We start from the raw sequence: 18,192 nt of genomic DNA, 5'->3' as shown, positions 1-18,192 counted from the left end.
ACAGTATATAATTTACACAGCAGCAACGCCGACTTCACCGATACTATACAGTACAGTAGCCATGTACACCCGGAGCCCAATAATAATAGATTGTCCAAGATAGCAAAGCAATGGTCAAGACAGCAAAGTAAACTCGACTGTAGGAAGAATTGCGCGACCCCATAGCAGGCTCCTTTGCCTGGAGTCTCCCAAACAGGCATCGCGTTCGCCAAGCATCGCGGCGCTCGCACGCAATGACACAACGTGCCTTGAATGGGCTCGCCTTCGTCCAAGCAGCACCTCCAGCGCTCGGTAGCTCAATGGGCATCCTCAGGCCGGATATGCTTGACGCAGGTAATCTCTGCTGACGGCTATGACCGAGCGATGAGTGCACGGACGCATGCTCAATCAAGATACGGGTGCCCTACAGTAACTCGGTAAGGACACGTCCAAGATGAACATCAGGAAAAACTCACCCGTTGTAGGCCATTCAATAGCCATAACATCGTCGTTATCATCCTGCCACCGTCCCGCTTCTCCATCCGAGCCGTTGCGAGCATGCAGAGGGCGGGCCGCAACAGAGATCGCCAGGATCGCGAGTACAAAGACAACGGATCGCATCGTGCGTTCAAAAAGTAGTTCGGTATCGCTAAACGCTGGACGCAGTCGAACGAGAAGACACAGTTGTATGAGAGCTTGGAGGACGCAGTCGAACGGGAGGACCAAAAGCCTCAACCGGCACTCCGCACGAGCCTGGCCGAGGAGCGCAAAGGATGGACTGAGAAGGGAAAGACGCACGAGCGGCTGCCATCCGTGCAGGTGTAGTATATATGTGCGGATCCCGAGGCTGTGCTCCGAGGGCAAGTCCACATTGCGTCCGCCGTCGATGTGATCAAGAAGGGATCAGCGCAGGGTTAGGCAGCATGTCTCGGACCCTCGTGGCAGGTCCGAGGAGTTCATGAATACTCTAGAGATGCTTGGAGCGAGTATCTAGGCGCTCAAAAGGCAGTGGAGAGCGCAGAAGTCCTAAAGCAACAATTCATAAGAGTGCATCCGTCCTGAGCTTGCGGCGGCGCGTGCAATCTTTCCCCGTGTCTTTGCGGCTCCCGATATAAATGGCTATGCGGAAGGCGGCGAGAAAGATCCGCGTCGTCGTGTAGCGCTTCCTCGACGGCTCGACAATGAAGGCCATCGGAGGCCGCAGGCACACTTTCAAGTCCCATTGTTTCCGTTTACGTTGAAACCTGGTCTCCCAAAATTCGTAGAGCTCAGAGTACGAGCGCTCGAGTAAATGGGAGGGTGTGCATAGCGCTCGAATCCTGCGCGTGCCGGAGCAGCGTGAGGAACAGAAGACAGAGCGTAACATTGACGTAGAAGCCGAGAGCACAAATTTCCTATTTGAGTACGCACGTTTTCAGGCACTGATGACCAGCCAGCACGTTTATCGTCCAGGGAGCCTGGAGTCCTTCGTGAGTCTGCGTCCACATCGCTTGGGAAGCAAGGAGACAGTCATAGGGAAGGGGCAAGCAGTTATTTTCCTGTTGTACGCTAGTACTGCGCATACCGAGCTGATGCGGCACGATGAGTTATAAACTGCCGCCTGCCAGTGGGCAGCCTTCGGTCGCTTGTTCATCCTCCCCGCGTCATATCGATGTCGTGCACAGCACTATCAACGCCACAAAGGCCACAATACTCAGTGAACGGGTACAATCTGCAGAGCTACCTCGTAGCAATCCTTGGAATCCTTATCCGGCGAGGAAATATTGTAATAAACCACGTTCTTCTTCCAGTAGTCACCGGTCGGACACAGCGACCAAAGAGCGTCCTGGCCTTGCGTGACAAGCGTCGCGTACTTGCTGTGGTGCACTGTGGGTAGATTTAGCTGTCATGCAAGGATAGACGATAGTTTCAGAGGGGACACGCACTCGTATGGACCGCAGTGTACTGATCATGCTCGAGAGGTCCATATATACTCCCTGAGATCCAGCCCATAGATTCCCCTGAGATGATTGTCGACGCGTTAGCGTCCCTATTCCCGTAAATGTCGTGAGATACGCTACATCGACGACAACAAAGAGCACGCACCATGACCCGTCCCTGCCATAAGCGCGCAGAGCGCCATGGACTAGCCCGAGGCTGGGAAAGACGTTGTCATGCGCGGATGCCCACGTCTAGTGCACGTTGGGTAGTGATTAGCCTAGTAGGTGATGACGCAGAATAATGGGCGACTCACCGACGTGGAGAATCCACTGGAGCCATGGACGTAATCTAGCTAGAGGTCAGTACGTGCAAAGGTAGGCTCGTTGTACGATGCCATACAGTCATAGCCGACGACGAGGGGCACGCCAGTATCGTTGACATTCGGGAGAGTCGTGTTCAGCGCAGCGAGCGTGAAATTGTACGGCAGCGTCTTCAGTGGAGCGGACGAAGTCGCCAATGAAGCAGCAGAGGCTGGCAGCAGGAGAGCAGAAAGGGCGAGCCCGACAAAAAGCGTAAGAATGTTGGACTGCATGGCGAACTTTCGAAGGTAAGATGGTTCAGGCGGTGAGTGGCTGGTGGGCGGTTGTCGGTCGGCAAAAAAGCTGAGCGGTTGCGCACGCTCTTATACTGGAGTGAACATCATCTAGTCCGTCCAGGAATACTTTGACAAGCGGTCGTTGTAAAATCCCGTCCATCTTGCCTTTCCATCAGGCGCGGGTCGGTATTATATCGGGCGCGACGGCGATGTACTTGCTAACGAGAGGGTGAATCTGCGCGCTGAGGAATGGTGTACGGGGCTTAGATGACAGCTGTCGGGTATTCCCCCGAGACTGACTCGCCACTGAGCTCACTATTGCGTACCAGTCTCAAGAGTGACTGGGTCAGGATGAGATTGAGCACTGCGTGACATACTGCGTGACTTCAGTAGCACGGCAGCTTCCGGAGGATCACGTGAGATGGACCTACAGGTATACACGCGGGCTTTGGGACAGGAAGTAGCGATTGAAACACAGTACACTCGAAAGCGAGGCGAGTCCTGTTTGAGCAGTTGTCTTAACACATAATCATGGGAATCTCTATGTGAATATTTGGCGTTGATTCCTTCGATTTGCCGGTCAGGGCGAGGAGCGATGAGAGGAGGTTCGACCTCATGTAAAGCTGGAGGCGGAGTTGCGTGGCTATTCTGAGGGTTCGCAAGTCGCTGGAAAGCGTAGATTAAGTGGTGAGAGGCTGGAGGCGGCTGTACGCAAGAACAGAGTGACTTGACAGGACTTTTATACCGCGATGAAGCATATAACGCGTTCAGGATTATCGTCACAGGCCGTCTCATCAGAATTTGCATTGGTGCCACTGTCATCAAGCTGGTGCGGGCCGGAAAAAATAGATGCAGCGATGACGAGACTGGTAGCGCGAGCGTGCGCGTGGACCCTGTTACTGAAGACTCGACAGCTCATACCGAGAAGCTTGAAGCTCCACGGGAGGACTTGTACTTACCTTCATGCAGAATCATGTGCAAGGCAACCATCGCCGCGCTAAGAATGTAGGAGTCAGCATTGGGAGATATCGGTGGTGGAAAGCCTTGTTGTCTGGCTAAGGCCTCTCGCGATTCACTGAAGATTGTTGTCTATATTGTTGCGCGCGCGAGATATCTTCAAGTGGCGACGAGCGAATGGCCTTTGAGGTCGGAATACGGATGATGCATTTTCAAAGAGAGAACATAGCGAAAGCAGGTGAGATGAGAGTGTGTCAGATGCAGCAGTATACCGGTACGAGAACGTGCTCTGCTAAGCTTCGACGAGGGACTCCAATAGTGTACACGGAAATGAGCCAGTAGGGGTACAGAAACGCAATCCGAGAAGGCGCCGGTCGTAATCTAAAGAGTCGAAATGTGATTGACGAAGCGCAGCGACGGAGGCGGAGATCAGGAGAAAGGGGACGCGCATGTGGGTGCGCGAGTCAAGGCGAACGCCACAAAGCGATTGTCCGTCCCGGCAAAGGCCGAGTGCAGTCACGTGCTGTACCCATAACTCTTAGCGCCACATATTGGTATCTACCGGTACTAGTGAGGCGGTGACGAAGTTTGACAGTTGCCCTCAAAGCTGAAGCTGAAATATTAGAGTACAGCGTAGGCACTCCGAGTCCCCCATACTACTGAAATAAGCAAGAAGTAAGTCGTGTCCGAGTTGCTGAGCTACATTATGCGCCACGCCCCGACCGCCCCGAATTCTCAATGGCGCACGGGTATGATCTGCAAGGTGACCTTGTAGCAGTCCTTGACCACGACGGAAGAGTGTGAGGTTGCCGACGAGATGTTGTAAAACACCTCATTCTTCCCGTCCTTGTTCCCAGTCGGGCACAGTGACCAAAGGGCATCTTGCCCATGCGCGGCGAGCGATGCGTATTTGTGTCCTCGCGCTGTGCGAAGGACTTAGCTCGTATCTCAAGGCGACCTCCAAGCCACTATCTCTGAAGACTCACCGGCATGAATAGCAGTGAACTGATCTGTCTCGGGGGAGCCCATATAGGAACCGAGCCATGTCATTGCGTACCCCGAAACAACTAGCGATGCGTTGACTGTCCTATGCATATCAGCATAGGATTCATTGGCAATGGATCGGAGGACCGACGCCGTGAAGGACGCACCACGCACCTTCCGGGTCATAGCCGCGCATCGCGCCGCTGACAAGCCCGAGACTGTTGTTGTTCTCCTTGTAAGGCCAGGACGCGTAGGTCTGTTAGAGACGATCGGCGATCAGCGACTCATGAACACCAGCGACTCGTAGACATAAGCGACTCCTAAACATCAGCCACTCATAACCTAGTCTGTTTCTCGTCTGAAAGGATGCGGAAGACGCACCGACGTTATGTACAATGCCGAACCAGGAAGGAAATCTGAGCAGTAGTTAGTGTGCAGGCACACCAGCCCCAATCCGTGCTTTCAGTATGATTGCGCACATTCGTCACCAAGGACAAGAGGCACGCCGGTGTCGTTGGCATTTGGAAGGGTCGTGTTCAGGGCGGCCAGCGTGAATTCATAAGGCAGCGTCTTTACTGGAGCAAAGGATGTCGTCGATTGAGCGACAGAGGTAGGGACCACGGCTAGGGAAATCGCGACGAAGATTGCAGGAAAGCTCGCCTTCATATTGGACTGAAGACGGGGATGCGTTGTCGTCAAAAAGCATTGTGCGGTTGTAGACGTTCTTATACTTCTCCTGAGTTCGATTTGACCCAGGTATATCCTGACAAGCCGCCCCCCGGGTCCACTGTGGTCAAGCTAGCGCGAGCCGCTGACGATGGATGCGACGGCGACGGGACTCAGGGTACGACGGACCTGCAGGTCAGGTCCTGAAACTCAACGGGAGGACTTGTACCTTCATACCTGAAAACCGACCTTCACGTAGGGCGTGTAGGGATCCCGACTGACGGCTATTGAGCAGTGTAGACCTCCCGCGCTTTGGCGGGTCGCTGATGTCCACGGCACTGATCGCAAGCATTCCATATTTGCGCGCAAGAGCGTTCCATGCTTGGGCACGAGGACACTGATTCGCGCATGAGAGTCATCATTCCCCACGTTGCCACAAAGTACGCAGAGGCCGATATGGAATGGCTTGCTACACCCGCGGCAGTGATACAGGCGATTAGGCCTAGTGGTACAGACGACTAGGCCTGGTGGTACAGACAAGTGAATCTGGTTGTACAGACGACGAGACCTAGTGGTACAAACGAGTAGGTCTCGCAGTAGACGTGTCATCACGATACACGATATAGACGAGCAAGACCTAGTTAGGAAGTGTATGTTACAGTAGGAGACTGGTGCGAAATAGCGTTGTGCAGAGCGTCGACGATGGTGGGGCCAGTAGAGGTACAGAGACGCAGACTAGAGCGAGAAAGAGGCGGCAGGTCGCAGTAGAATCACAAGGGCTCGATATAGAGAGGCAAGTCGTGAGACCAGGAGACAGAGGCGAAGACGAAGAAGAGGAGGCGCAGGCTGAAGGCGAAGGGAAAACGCAGATTAAAGGGAGAGAGAACGGAGAGGCGTCACAGGAGAAGTCAAGTAGACAATCGGTTGACGGGAAGATAACGCAAGAAGCGGGTCGCCAGATTGGATCGAGACCTCAGACCGCCATTGAGATGCCGACCATCGCAGGCCAAACAATGAACACGAGCTTGAACTTGAGGCGCTCCCAGTCGATAGCACCAGACGAGGACCAGCCAAAGCCGCGCAGCGCACTGTTGTACTCGTGGTTCTTGATCGGAGGGTGGTACACCGAGCTGACATTGCGCGCGCCATCGCCATGCCCGTCACTGCCGTCGTGACCCTCGTCCTCCTCCTGCGCCTGCTCCTTCTCAGGCTCGTCGGCCTGCTTCAGAGACGGGGCGGTCTCTTGAACCGACGGCGCGGTCACCGTAAAGTGCGAGGGCGTCCGCATCACGGCGGCGCCCGCGAGCGTGGTGGTGAGCGTGGTCGAGGGGAGCACGAGCGTGAGGAGGTGCGGCGCGGCTGTTTCGTTGGCAGTAAGCGTGGTTGATTCATTGAGCGCAGACGGGGCCTTTTCATCGTGCGCGAGCGTGGCGGCGAAGGGCATCATATCCGTCTCGGCGGCAGGCGCGCTAGCATCAGGACCGGCATCCCGGTCGCCGTCCGCATCGTCGTTCCCCTTGTCAGCGATGGCAAAGTCCGCCGTGTATATGATGCCGTAGCGGGAGTGGTGCGGGACGAAGTGCAGCGCGCTGGGAGCAAGGGGATGGGGACGTAAGGAAGCTGCGATAGAGCGGGAGGGGAGGCCTTACTAGCGAGGCGCGGTGTAGTCAAGACCGGGCGGAAGTGCTATGGCGAGGCTGCGGGTGGTGGGGTCGACGCTATCGCTGAGCGTGCAGAGGTAGGTCTGGAAGTAGAGAGGGGGAGGGCGCGAGGCAGGGTAAACATTAGCAGGATTCACGAGTACAGTCGAGGTGCGCACGTTGTTTGCCGCGAACAGGTCCAGTTTCATGGGTCCCATTTGGCTCAGATGCGGCGCCTTTCCATCGTCGGTCCATTTGATCATTTCATCCTTCCCGACGTGGAGTGTTGTTTTCGCGATGGGCCGAGTCGGGTAGAGCGCGCCGCGAGCCAGAGGTAAGAACGCTAGCAAAGTCCCGAGTATTGTTGATTTTCGCATTGTTCGTAGTGAGATATTTCAGTCTTCCAGCTTGAGTGGGTATCCAGTAAAAGCGTTTCGCGGGGGAACAAGATGGAAGTTGAGGTTGAGATGGAGAAGGACGCTTGTCACACCTTGTTTGCACATGTGATTGCCGAGGGGCGTCGGAGCACGTGTCTGTTTGATTACCGGCTATTGTTCTCGAATCTCCTTCCGGCAGTCACTTTGTTCCTGCCCTTGTACTTCGGCCGCGTCTTAGCCGCATCTCTATTGTTCAGATCGCCTCGTTGTACGATCAGCCGCCCGCGCAGCACATCGAGGAGCGCCTGTAGACACGGCCACGCCGCCAGCATGCAGGCAGGTGAGCCCAGAACGCAGCGCGTTGTGGAGGGATCCGACGTCCTCGCGCCCATTATTACCGGCCTGACGGCAAGCGCACGCCAGGGCGATGACAGAATGAACGGGACTTTACGACGGCTTGACACAATATCCCTTGCTAAACTAAAGTCCGCCTTGTAGTATAAGAACATGCCTCTGCCCCGCGCACCGCTTTCAGTCGAGACGGCCACCCATCCCCGCACTCAGTTCCGAACCGTCATGTCGCCGAGTCTTCCTTCATTCTTCGTCGCGCTCGCGCTGTCTCTGATTTTGGCGCCGACGTCTCTGGCGCAGAGGAAGTCGCTACCTTACAACTTTACGCTGGCTGCTGTGAACACGACACTCCCCAATACTAACGGAACCGGCGTGCCTCTTGTTCTCGGATCGGCAGGTAAGGCGGCTGGAAGTATTCATACTTTCCCGTATATGAATCATTCGATAGGTGCAGTACCCGGCGCCTCCTTCTACATCACGTCGGTCAGTAACCTTTCTTCTTCTCGCTACCTCTTGCTGACCGACGTCGCGCACGCAGACCTACGCCTCGTACCCATACAATGATTATCCAAGGCTTGCACTAGTCAACGGCCAGTTGCGAGCGTATGACAGGTATGGCAATTGGTGAGTACCTCCTGGGACGTCATTCGCACCGCTTCTGAGGCGCTTCATGTCCGTATAGGCACACCAACGCGACGGCGCTGAGTTCGGGGAACGAAATGGGCTGGCTGTCGACGACGTTGGGCGGCTCGGAATCAGATCAGTTTACGGCCCTTCACGCCAGTGAGTCTTCTATCATCTTGCTGTGCTGCCTTGTCATTGCTGATCAACACCCCCAGCCCGCCATCACCGCTACGCCTCCCTCGCCGTGCGCGCCTCCGACTCGCCCTCCCGGCACGGCACCGACGCCCTCTGGTCCCTCTGCCCTAGCACGCAGTTCCGCGGGAAGAACGAGGTCGTGTACAATGTATCGGCGACGTACCAGTACTACCCCTTCAACGTGAGCGACTGCTATAAGGTGACGCTGCAGATTGTACCGCTACGTTGGTGGGGGGATGATGCGGAGGTGGTTGACGGGGCGGATGGGGCGGACGGTGATGAAGGGGATGCTGATGGGGCGGAGGATGTCGACGGGGGTGACGGGGATGATGGGGCTGGAGATGGGACTGGCGCCGTCGATGGAGATGCCGCGAGTGCGAACTCGACCGCCTCAGCGGTCTGAACGCCCGCCCGCCGCTCATGACTATCTCTCTACGACCTGGGCTTCCGTTCGCTATGAGCTATGACTATGATTCGGACTCCTCACGTATAATGTAGCCCAAAGACTCGGACATGACTTCTTGCTTACTTCAGTATTCGGACTAGTACTCTAATACCGTATCATCAATAGGATCGTCAGTAGCATGATTTCCAGGGGTAATTGCAATGGCTGTGAGAGGCCTACGTCGATGTACGGTTGTCAGTAGCTGCTTATACTTTGAGAGCGGCGCATCTACCCGCTTCCGTCAGGAGGCGCGCGTTGGGACTTGTGGGTCCAGCACGTGATTACTCTCGGCACCTGCCGATGACACGGCTTCCATCGTGCGACGTCCCTTCGTTCTCTTCGTCTGCACCTCCATCTGTTCGAGTCGCCTCTCGCTGCATCAGATTGCGCATTATGACCTTGCTTATCTGCTCCTCTGTTTTTTTGCCTCTTCCAAGCAAGTCTCCCTTCCTGCGATGACGACTCGCTCTTTCTCAGATCGCGCTTCCGAGTCTGTACCTCTTCTGGAACGACTTCATCTGCACTACTGAACCCGCCCTCGTCAAATCTCAGCAAAATGCCCCTATTACCGGCTCCCTGCTGTGCGACACGTTTTGTTACCTCATCTGCATCAACGTCAAACGGAGTAGCGCATCCCGATATAACATGCCAATCACGTTTGTGTTCAGGGAACCTCGAACTGCGAAGTTGGCGGCGACGAGTCCTTTCGCGCGCAAGGTTATGGACAGCCGTCAGTCAATTGCGGGAACCCTAGCTTACCGACAGCTTCCAATGTCGATCCCTACATCCTCTGCGTGGCGATGGGATCCTCCCGCATGAAGGTACAAGTCCTTCCGCGGAGTTTCAAGTTCTCGAGATGACCTCCTCTTGTAGGGTAGTCCTGTCTGCCCCTTCCTCGATAGCCATCTTAGCGTCGTCGCGGCCATCTTGAACGGCTCGCACCGGCTCGCTGACAGTGATTGGAACGACTGTATATACGACGAAGACGGCTTGTCACGAAATTCCCGGAGATGAACTCCAATATTTTCGATATAAGAACGCGCGCAGCCCTCTCATCTACTCGCTCTACCACCTCCCTTCGTGTGCAATTCGTCATGAAGTCGAGCTTTCCCTCAGTCTTTCTCGCGCTCGCGGTCTTCATGGCCGTGATCCCGGCTTCGTTCGCTCAATTGAAGACGCTACCCTACAACTTCACGCTCGCCGCCCTGAACACGACCCTCCCGAACGCCAACGACACCGGTGTGCCTCTTGTGGTTGGTAGCCAGGGTAAGAAATTCCGATGCTGCTTCATTTCAGACTGCCTTGACGCTTCTTTACAGGCGGGATTCATGGGGCAACATTCTACACGACGAGGGTTAGTACTTCATCATACATTGGTACCCAACTCACGCATCGCTGGCCTTTTCACGTATCGCTGTCCAATTCACGCATCGCTGCCCAATTCACACATCGCTAATCTATTCACTCATTAACGCCAAACGCGCAGACGTGGGCATCGAACGGCTGGCCGAGCCAGTTCCCGAGTCTCGGATTAGTCAACGGGGTGTTGCGCGCCTACAACGCAGACGGAACATGGTGTGGTCTATCTGTGTTGCCACTGCATTGTCACGGGGTCTGACGCGCTATGCACCCGCGCAGGAACACCAACGCGTCGATGGTCATGTCAGGGAGATCGATGGACTGGGTGCAGAGTGGGGAAAGCTGGTACCCCGACTTGGATCAGTATACTGCCCTGCGCGCTAGTGAGTCTTCAGTTACTTTGGCTCGATCCGAATCACTAGGCTCACAGAAGACCCTTGCAGCGAAGCACCACAAGTACGCATCGCTTGCAGCGCACGGGCACGATGACCTGTGGACGCTCTGCCCGTCTGAATACGATAATCACGTCGAATACAATATCACGACGGACACCATTTACGGCGTCATAGCCAAGGATTGCTACAAGGTGATCTTGCAGATCGTACCTGTACACCATTGAAAGGTGGATGGCAGCGGGGCATGTCGAGGGGCGGAATATCGTTGACGGGCTGCCAAAAGGAAATAGTACCCATAGGTGTCGAGGACGGCCTACCGAAAAATATCTTGACCGCGCTGTAGTAAGTTCTTGTGACAAGGCTTAGAGCAAGATATGCTCCATTCAAATCTCGGTGGACTGTACTTATGGGTGCTGTCCCAAAGTGAGTACACGAGCTCGCAGAGAAATATCATCCCCTGATTCGTCGTTTCATCACGTCCTACCTCGGCTACGATTGTATGTGTGAGCCTGTGGGTCCATAGCACGTGACCATCCGGCAGTCGCCGGACTTGCTACTGATGTTGACCTTCCCCTTCTTGACACTGGCCCAGATGACTTCGAATAGCATCGGTCGTACTAGCGCTAAAGGCCTACCACGCCGCTGTCACTGAGGACACCTGCAGTATCTCTTGACGCGCAGATTCACCCTCTCGCCAGCAAATTCATCGTCGTTGCATTATTGTTGACCCGCACCTGGTTGAAGCCTGGTAGGATGTGAATGAGTTGCGAACGATGGCTTTTCAAGATCTCTTGGACAGGGCTGAGGTACTGGAACGGTCCCGACGTCTGACTGCTCATTTTTACTGGCCACCCTCGCACTGTCTGTCAGCTGCCCCGCCGATTCGGGTCCCTCATCGGACTGGGATTGGTAAGGCAATGGAAACAGCCATACATGATTGACTCCTGCATATATTCGCGACCAACAGTAGCCTGCATGCGAGGCCAATACGGTGTAAGTGGGTCGCCACTACAGACATGCCGTCGGCTGATTCCCAGGAAGTTCGAGTGGCCTCGCCATGTCGGATGCGTTACCGGGTGTGGGCATCAGGTAAGCGGTTAGGAAGCCTCGTGGGGGGACTTCAGTATAAGAGGGTGAGTGGGTGGGGTCGACTGTATCGAAAACGATCCAGATTCGTACACTCATACTCAGCATGTCTGAATCCAGCGAGAGCAAGCCCCGTGTCGTGGTCATCGGCGCCACCGGGAGTACTGGTACCAGTATCGTCAATGGCCTACTGCGCTCTGGCAACTTCGTGCGTGCCGCCCTTCTTGGATTACTGGACTGCCGCAGCTCACATGGTCGATCCTCATAGCGCGTTGCTGTTGTCGTGCGCTCGGCCAGTAAGCCCGCCGTGGCCGACTTCCAGGAGCGCGGCGCCGAGGTGCTCGTGCACCCGGACCTAACAAAGGCCTCACACGACGAGCTAGTCGCACTCTTCAGAGGGGCGGACATCGTCGTATCCGCGCTTACCGCGTACCTCCTCGACACGCAGCGCTCGCTTTTCGCGGCGGCGAAGGACGCCGGCGTCAAGCGCGTCGTGCCGTGCGATTGGTCGTCGCACGCGCCGCCGGGGGCGATGCTCCTGCAGGACATGGTATGCGTCGGTCGTTATCCTTGAGTTCCGAGCGCACGACTTACCGACCGTCAATTTCAGAAATACGACATCCAGAAGTACATCCGGGAGCTCGGGCTCGGGTACACCGTCATCGAGGTCGGGATCTGGCTGCAGGTCAGTAAAGACTTTGCTTGTCGCACCCCTGCCAGTGCTACCACCCTGTCCGACTTGCTCTCCCTACCAACTGCTTACGACCACTTGCCATTCGACCACATACTTACTCGCGCTCCAGGTCCTCCTTCCCTACCCGCCCGCCTACGCCGGCCGCTCCGGCATTGTCCGGCTGTCGCACACGTTCCACGCGCCGGGCGAAGTGCCCACCGCCGGCACCGACATCAACAACATCGGCGCGTGGGTCGCGCTCATCCTCGCCGACGCGCGCACGCTGAACCGCACCGTGTTCGTGTGGGAGGCGCAGGCGACCCAGCGCGAGCTCTATCGGCTAGCCGCCGCGAAGGGCGTGGACGCGGAGGCGCTCGACAAGGTCGTGACCAAGGTGCGTGTGCCAATCTGCAAGCTCAGAGGCGGCAGCCACTGAGATATTTGGGACCGGTCGCGCAGGCGCGCGGGGGTAATAAGTAGAGGCTGACGCCCCATGACAGACCACCGAGGCCGAGCTTATGGCGAAGGTCGACGAGGGCGTGCGTGCGGGGCCCACCGCGCTCCGCACGCGCGCCCTGCCCGAGTACGCGTACAGCATGTGGTACCGGGGAGACAACACGGTAGAGCGCGCCGTACAGGACGGCGCGCTCGACGCTCGCGCTCTCTACCCGGATCGCGCCGTCCTGAGCCTCGACGAGTTCGCGGAGTCGTGGTATGGAAACATGCTGGTGCCGGCTTGATGGGGGAAGCGAGATGTGAGCGAGCAGATAGAAAGGAAAGAGGTGGGAAGGTGGTAAGATTGAGCGCACGGAGGGGAAGGATCTACTTTTGTAATTCACGCAAAGACAAGCCTATGTAGATGCATTGTTTGGCCGCTGTCAGGAGTGCGAGCACTCAGCATATCTCAGGCAAATAAGAGAGTATGGGATGACGACGAACTTGGAATAGCGATGTGGCCATATCAGTCCACGGTCTAGAGGTGAGGTCGCTCCTGCGATTCGTGAGTGTATGTAGGTCCACCTCACATGACTTTCGGTGATTGCCGGGCCCGCTCGCGCGACGGCCAACTCACCGTGCAATCATTTAGTCGTGCACTCCTCCTCACACGCTCACGTTCTCTTTCATACTCGCCGCAAACGCTCACGCGGTCACTTCACTGGCGGCTTCTTCCATATTCGTTTTGGTCACTCCGCCCGTAGGGTCTACTGGCGAAAGAACGATGTGTGCTGTGACTTGTCTTCGACAAATCAGGCGCAGAAGTCCATCGTCGGGCTTGAACTGCTACGACGTCACTGCAAGCGTTGCACCCTTCAGCGAGGACAGGGATTCCGAGGTTATGGGAGCGGGATCGATGAAGAGGGTCAATGAGGGCACGCGGTGGGGAGACGGAATACGACGAGAATTGAGACGAGTCGAATCCTTCAGACCTGAATCCTTCCATTACTTCCACAGAGAATGATATTGTGTACATGCAGCAGGTATACGACCAGCGTCGACATGCATGCGTCACAACTACGAGGGACTGAACTCAGCACGAATTCGCACGTGAGGTAGGTAGGTGACGTACTCCGAGCACCCATTCCCGTACAGTGAATTTCCGCGGTACAGTCGGTTCCCAAACGACGTCCACCCCACGGCTAGTCCATCCGTCGAGTTGCCTAGTTCACCTGGTGGACGGTCGGGTTCTTCTGCATCTTCTGCACGTTCATGGTCGCGTTCTTGTTCTCCGGGATCTTCATCGACTCCGTGGCCGCGGCCATAGCGGCGACGGCGGACAAGACGAGGAAAAGGTGGGTGAGGGAGAACTGCATGGTGCGAAAGAGAGTAAGTGGCGAGAAGTGGTAGACTGGGTCGAGAGAAGTAGCAGAGTGGATTGCAGGATGCGATCGGGTAGAGCGCAAGAAGCGGCGGTAAACGATGAAAGTGAGGGTGACGTTGACGATAGGTGGCTGGCGGTGACTGTGCTGGCAAAGGGCGCTCCAGGCCTTGTTCCTCGATATATGTACGTCGATCAGAGGGCCATGCGCGGGCGCTACGGGCACAGCTACGGCCGCAAATTCGCGCGAAACGTGCTCTAATTTAGCGTAGTCGCGCTGGACGCTGCTGGCAAGCGCTCTTCTCCATCTTCGTCACTGTTCTCGTTCTTGAAGTAGAACTGGGATTTGAGGTCACTCGGAAGCTATGTACACGGAGATGTGAGATGGTGAGGGCGAGGAGGAAAGGCGATGGCGCAACGTTGGAGTCACAGGTTTTCTCACGCTCTGAACAATGCGTGACACCCTTAGGTCTATGCGTGACTTCAACGTGCGTTCTCCTTGGTCGCAGAACGAACCCTCATGCACCCTTCCCGGGACGGTTTTATCGGTCGTTTCGTGCTGGAGAGACTGTATACGCCGCTTGTCGACGACTTGACTTCCGAATGTCCCTGCGGCGCTCAGGACGATCTCTTGACTTTGAGCTTGAATGGCGTGCATCCGAACGCGCGGACCGATAGTCCAGGGCAGTCTAGGAACGTTTTCAATCATCTAGTCATACTTCTACTTCTGAACATGGAGATCTTCAGACTGCTCACAGCGAACAAGCGGGCGCAGGTACCGACGAGCGAACACAAACGCGCCACCTTGAGTACAGGTACTTCCAATCAGACTCCATACTGCGCAATGCTCGTCCCAATCGATGGACTTGTAAGGATATGCAACATACTGCAGGATCTCTCTCCCTCTCTGCGGACTCTCACCTTATCGCGAGGCGACAATGAAAACGATGCATTCTTCCGAAATTGGCATCAGCACCGAGAGCTTCTTTCTCGTCATGCGGCCCCTGTGCCGAACGTCTATTCTCGCATATCACGAAGATCCCAGGCCCTCCAGGACTCTCTGCGCGCTTGTGCCCGCCACTCTTGCTCTCCTGCGTCTCCATTCACGCCCTCGCAACTACTCTCGCCAGTCAGCCCGACCACTGCACCCCAGCACCCCGAACCCTCCAGACTGCTCCAACCTACCACAAACAGTCTCATCTCTCGTATAACCGCCTCATTCAGTGCGTCGCATGGCCGGCGAGGCCAGCCGATAAGCGGCGTGCCTCGACGCGCACGCGTCTATCCCTGGGCGCCTCTGTGTGCTGCCTGTTTACTCCTGCGGGTTCCTTGTCACTGAGTACTGTGACTGTCCCCGGGGGCTTGTGCAGGATCGCCCAGCTGACGCGCCCGCGCGAAGGACGCATGGGGCGCTTCTATCGCGCTCGAAGCCCGGGGCCGGGGGAGGGCGACAGGGCCTGGTATATAAGGTTGCGCAGGGAAGCCCTACGATCCCCCAAGCAGCTCCTCGGGCTCGCATCTCCACACTCACTACTACTCACTAGGACTTCGCGACCGAAGTCCCCGCAGACGTTCTCTCTACCACCACTGCCATCATCACAACGACGATGATCTCTCTTTCGAGCCTGCTCGTCCTCCTCCCGCTCGCAGCGCAGATCGCGAGCGCGACGGAGTCGATGCGCATCCCGGACAACAAGAACGCGACGGCGAACGTGTTCAAGGCGGCGCAGAACGCGCCGGTGCACCACATTGAGCGGCGCGCCACGGGGCGCGTCAATTCGGCGTACTACGTGAACTGTACGTGTTCTCTTCTGCTTGCCGTGGTGATCAGCGCTCTGATGAGACTTCTCCTACTAGGGGCCATCTACTCTGGCCTGGGGAACTTCTACCCCCAGAGCATCGTTACCAAGGATCTCACCCGTACGTCCGGACCGGGAGGGGTGAATGGTTCAAGCGACTGACGGAGTTGATAGATCTTCTTTACGCCTTCGCGGATACGAGCGCGAGCACCGGTGCGATCTCCCTCACAGACTCCTGGGCGGACGAGGAGATCCACTTCGATGGCGACGACTGGAACGAGTCTGGTATGCTTCCACTGTCTTCTTCTACTTCCCTTCCTCACCGCTGACGCCCCCTCCTTCCCAGGCAACAACCTCTACGGCTGCCTCAAACAGATGTACAAGATCAAGCTCGCGAACCGCAACATCAAGGTGATGCTCTCCGTCGGCGGCTGGACCTACTCGCAGGACGGCCACTATGGCTTCGTCACGAACGCCGCGGCGCGCACGCAGTTCGTCACCAGTGCCGTGCAGCTCATCGAGGACTACGGGTTCGATGGGATCGACCTTGACTTCGAGTACCCCGGTTCGGCGGAGCAGGGCGCGGGCTTCGGCGCGCTGTTTACGGAGCTGAGGGCCGCGCTGGACAAGCTGCAGCAGAGCAAGGGAGACGCGACGCCGTACGAGATCTCGGTCGCGGTCAGCGCGGGTGCGAATAACTATCAGTATCTGGACGTGAACACGATGGATGCGGCGCTGACTTACTGGAACTTGATGGTGAGTCTTGAGGCTGGAGACATGGATGTTTGGACGGTGGGCTGACGAGCTTTCGATAGGCCTACGACTACGCGGGCTCGTGGCTCTCGACGGTCGCTAACCAGGCGAACCTGTACCCGGACAGCTACAACAACGTCAGCACAACGGCGGCGCTGGACTGGTACAAGGCGAACGGCGCGACGACGTCGAAGATAGTTATGGGCGTGCCGCTCTACGGTCGTGCCTTTGAGGAGACTGGTAAGTCTAACCTCACACACATCCCACCTTGCGTACTCAATCCCTTTCGCAGACGGCCTCGGGCACACCTACAACGGTATCGGCCCCGGCACGGTTGAGGCGGGCATCTACAGCTACGAGACCCTCCCTCGTGCGTCTTTCCTCCCCTCACCTTACCTTATCCCTCATCGCTGACATCTGACCCGACCAGTCGCCGGCGCGACCGTCTACGAGAACTCGACCTCCGTCGCTTCGTACTCCTACGACGCCAGCAAGCGCGAGTTCGTCTCCTACGACACGCCCAACATCGCGAAGGCGAAGGCGCAGTATGTGGCCAGCAACGGCCTCGCGGGCACGATGTTCTGGGAGCTCTCCACCGACAAGGTCGGCGCGGACAGTCTGGTCGGCACGACGCACGGCGTCTTCGGCACGCTCGACAGCACGCAGAACCATATCAAGTGAGTTCACTTTCTCTATATCTCACGAGTTCTTTATTTTACACGAGCTACTTCGACTTCCTTCGCCCGTGAAGTACCGCTTGCTAACCTCCGTCCCCCTCCCCATAGCTACCCCAACTCCAAGTGGGACAACATCAGGAGCAACCTCGGCCAGGGCGGCTCGGGCACGCCGACGACAACCTCTGGCGGCTCAACCCCGACGGGCGGCAACTGCGCCGGTGTGTCGGCCTACAACTCCGCGACGGCGTACACAGGCGGACAGACGTGCACCTACAACGGCCACCTCTGGACGGCCAAGTGGTGGACACAGGGCGAGACGCCCAGCGCCTCGTCTGACGTCTGGACCGACAGCGGCGCGTGCTAGATGGGTAACACACCCTAGCTTGACTAGGCTTAATACATGAATGTCGAAGTAAACAGGGCTTTCGACTGGGTCATCTCAAAGGGACTATGGTCGTACTACACTCCTTTTTCACTACTTACTTGTCGGGCTTTCGGCGACGAAAATCACCGCTCTTTCAGCTGTAGAGAAAATTGTACTTGTATCTCGATGCAAGAGGATATTTATACCTGGAATGAATTTTGAAGCTGCGCCTCTACAAAGCTCTACACAAGGTTTACACATTTATGGCCATCACAAAGCCTTCCATAAATGACGATTACGCACGCAATCAGTGCACGTGGACACCAAGCCCTGAGCCCTACATGGACCAACAACAAAATGCCTTTCTCCTCCTGCGCTCATCTGCGTCTGCACAGCGGCTTCAAATTCAAGTCTTCGTGGGTGTTAAACTGCGAAGGGAGGGGAGGGGAAAAGGCAATATTCGTCCTAACCACCGAAACTTGCTTGCGCTCCCGGAAGCTCCGTCGATGCGACCTCGTTCGACGACGACTTCTGATT

At 56.5% G+C, this 18,192-nt stretch overlaps 8 protein-coding genes across 8 annotated transcripts; 4 read left to right on the top strand and 4 right to left on the bottom strand.

Annotated features, from left to right (window-relative positions):
- Window positions 1–1,501: 1,501 nt before the first annotated feature.
- On the bottom strand, window positions 1,502–2,730 carry SCHCODRAFT_02593280 (uncharacterized protein). Its single transcript, XM_003026629.2, has 5 exons — window positions 2,299–2,730; window positions 2,213–2,247; window positions 2,065–2,150; window positions 1,905–2,008; window positions 1,502–1,845 (listed from the first exon to the last, which is right to left on the bottom strand). The coding sequence occupies exons 1-5, from the start codon at window positions 2,489–2,491 to the stop codon at window positions 1,673–1,675; spliced, it is 591 nt and encodes a 196-aa protein (XP_003026675.1). The 5' UTR covers window positions 2,492–2,730; the 3' UTR covers window positions 1,502–1,672.
- A 1,386-nt stretch (window positions 2,731–4,116) lies between these two features.
- Window positions 4,117–5,101, bottom strand: SCHCODRAFT_01193880 (uncharacterized protein; the record flags this gene model as incomplete). Its single annotated transcript, XM_003026628.2, has 5 exons — window positions 4,117–4,374; window positions 4,438–4,538; window positions 4,603–4,691; window positions 4,817–4,851; window positions 4,915–5,101. The coding sequence occupies 5 exons, from the start codon at window positions 5,099–5,101 to the stop codon at window positions 4,187–4,189; spliced, it is 600 nt and encodes a 199-aa protein (XP_003026674.1). The 3' UTR covers window positions 4,117–4,186.
- A 686-nt stretch (window positions 5,102–5,787) lies between these two features.
- SCHCODRAFT_02557059 (uncharacterized protein) lies at window positions 5,788–7,118 on the bottom strand (the record flags this gene model as incomplete). The annotated part of the gene is made up of 3 exons (XM_003026627.2): window positions 5,788–6,690; window positions 6,751–6,845; window positions 6,921–7,118. 3 exons carry the CDS (start codon window positions 7,116–7,118, stop codon window positions 6,075–6,077), a joined length of 909 nt encoding a protein of 302 aa, XP_003026673.1. The 3' UTR covers window positions 5,788–6,074.
- A 576-nt stretch (window positions 7,119–7,694) lies between these two features.
- On the top strand, window positions 7,695–10,711 carry SCHCODRAFT_01176499 (uncharacterized protein; the record flags this gene model as incomplete). The annotated part of the gene is made up of 11 exons (XM_003026723.1): window positions 7,695–7,866; window positions 7,918–7,952; window positions 8,065–8,093; window positions 8,152–8,252; window positions 8,309–8,685; window positions 9,211–9,463; window positions 9,850–9,999; window positions 10,053–10,087; window positions 10,220–10,308; window positions 10,372–10,475; window positions 10,515–10,711. 11 exons carry the CDS (start codon window positions 7,695–7,697, stop codon window positions 10,709–10,711), a joined length of 1,542 nt encoding a protein of 513 aa, XP_003026769.1.
- A 968-nt stretch (window positions 10,712–11,679) lies between these two features.
- Window positions 11,680–12,986, top strand: SCHCODRAFT_02520029 (NAD(P)-binding protein; the record flags this gene model as incomplete). The annotated part of the gene is made up of 5 exons (XM_003026722.2): window positions 11,680–11,781; window positions 11,842–12,123; window positions 12,184–12,258; window positions 12,377–12,628; window positions 12,747–12,986. The coding sequence occupies 5 exons, from the start codon at window positions 11,680–11,682 to the stop codon at window positions 12,984–12,986; spliced, it is 951 nt and encodes a 316-aa protein (XP_003026768.2).
- A 918-nt stretch (window positions 12,987–13,904) lies between these two features.
- Window positions 13,905–14,720, bottom strand: SCHCODRAFT_02519679 (uncharacterized protein; the record flags this gene model as incomplete). The annotated part of the gene is made up of 2 exons (XM_003026626.2): window positions 13,905–14,290; window positions 14,579–14,720. 2 exons carry the CDS (start codon window positions 14,718–14,720, stop codon window positions 13,905–13,907), a joined length of 528 nt encoding a protein of 175 aa, XP_003026672.1.
- On the top strand, window positions 14,578–15,535 carry SCHCODRAFT_01256767 (uncharacterized protein). Its single transcript, XM_050341331.1, has 2 exons — window positions 14,578–14,749; window positions 14,802–15,535. The coding sequence occupies exon 2, from the start codon at window positions 14,907–14,909 to the stop codon at window positions 15,399–15,401; it is 495 nt and encodes a 164-aa protein (XP_050197231.1). The 5' UTR covers window positions 14,578–14,749; window positions 14,802–14,906; the 3' UTR covers window positions 15,402–15,535.
- Window positions 15,405–17,891, top strand: SCHCODRAFT_02643740 (glycoside hydrolase family 18 and carbohydrate-binding module family 5 protein). The gene is made up of 8 exons (XM_003026721.2): window positions 15,405–15,859; window positions 15,920–15,982; window positions 16,036–16,146; window positions 16,208–16,617; window positions 16,677–16,854; window positions 16,907–16,984; window positions 17,045–17,291; window positions 17,400–17,891. Exons 1-8 carry the CDS (start codon window positions 15,670–15,672, stop codon window positions 17,653–17,655), a joined length of 1,533 nt encoding a protein of 510 aa, XP_003026767.1. The 5' UTR covers window positions 15,405–15,669; the 3' UTR covers window positions 17,656–17,891.
- Window positions 17,892–18,192: the final 301 nt, after the last annotated feature.

Source organism: Schizophyllum commune (genome assembly GCF_000143185.2).
Source record: "Schizophyllum commune H4-8 unplaced genomic scaffold SCHCOscaffold_15, whole genome shotgun sequence".
In the NCBI taxonomy this organism is placed as follows: domain Eukaryota; kingdom Fungi; phylum Basidiomycota; class Agaricomycetes; order Agaricales; family Schizophyllaceae; genus Schizophyllum; species Schizophyllum commune.
The sequence above is the reverse complement of the archived record's forward strand: the minus strand, read 5'-3'. Positions and strand labels throughout refer to the sequence as shown.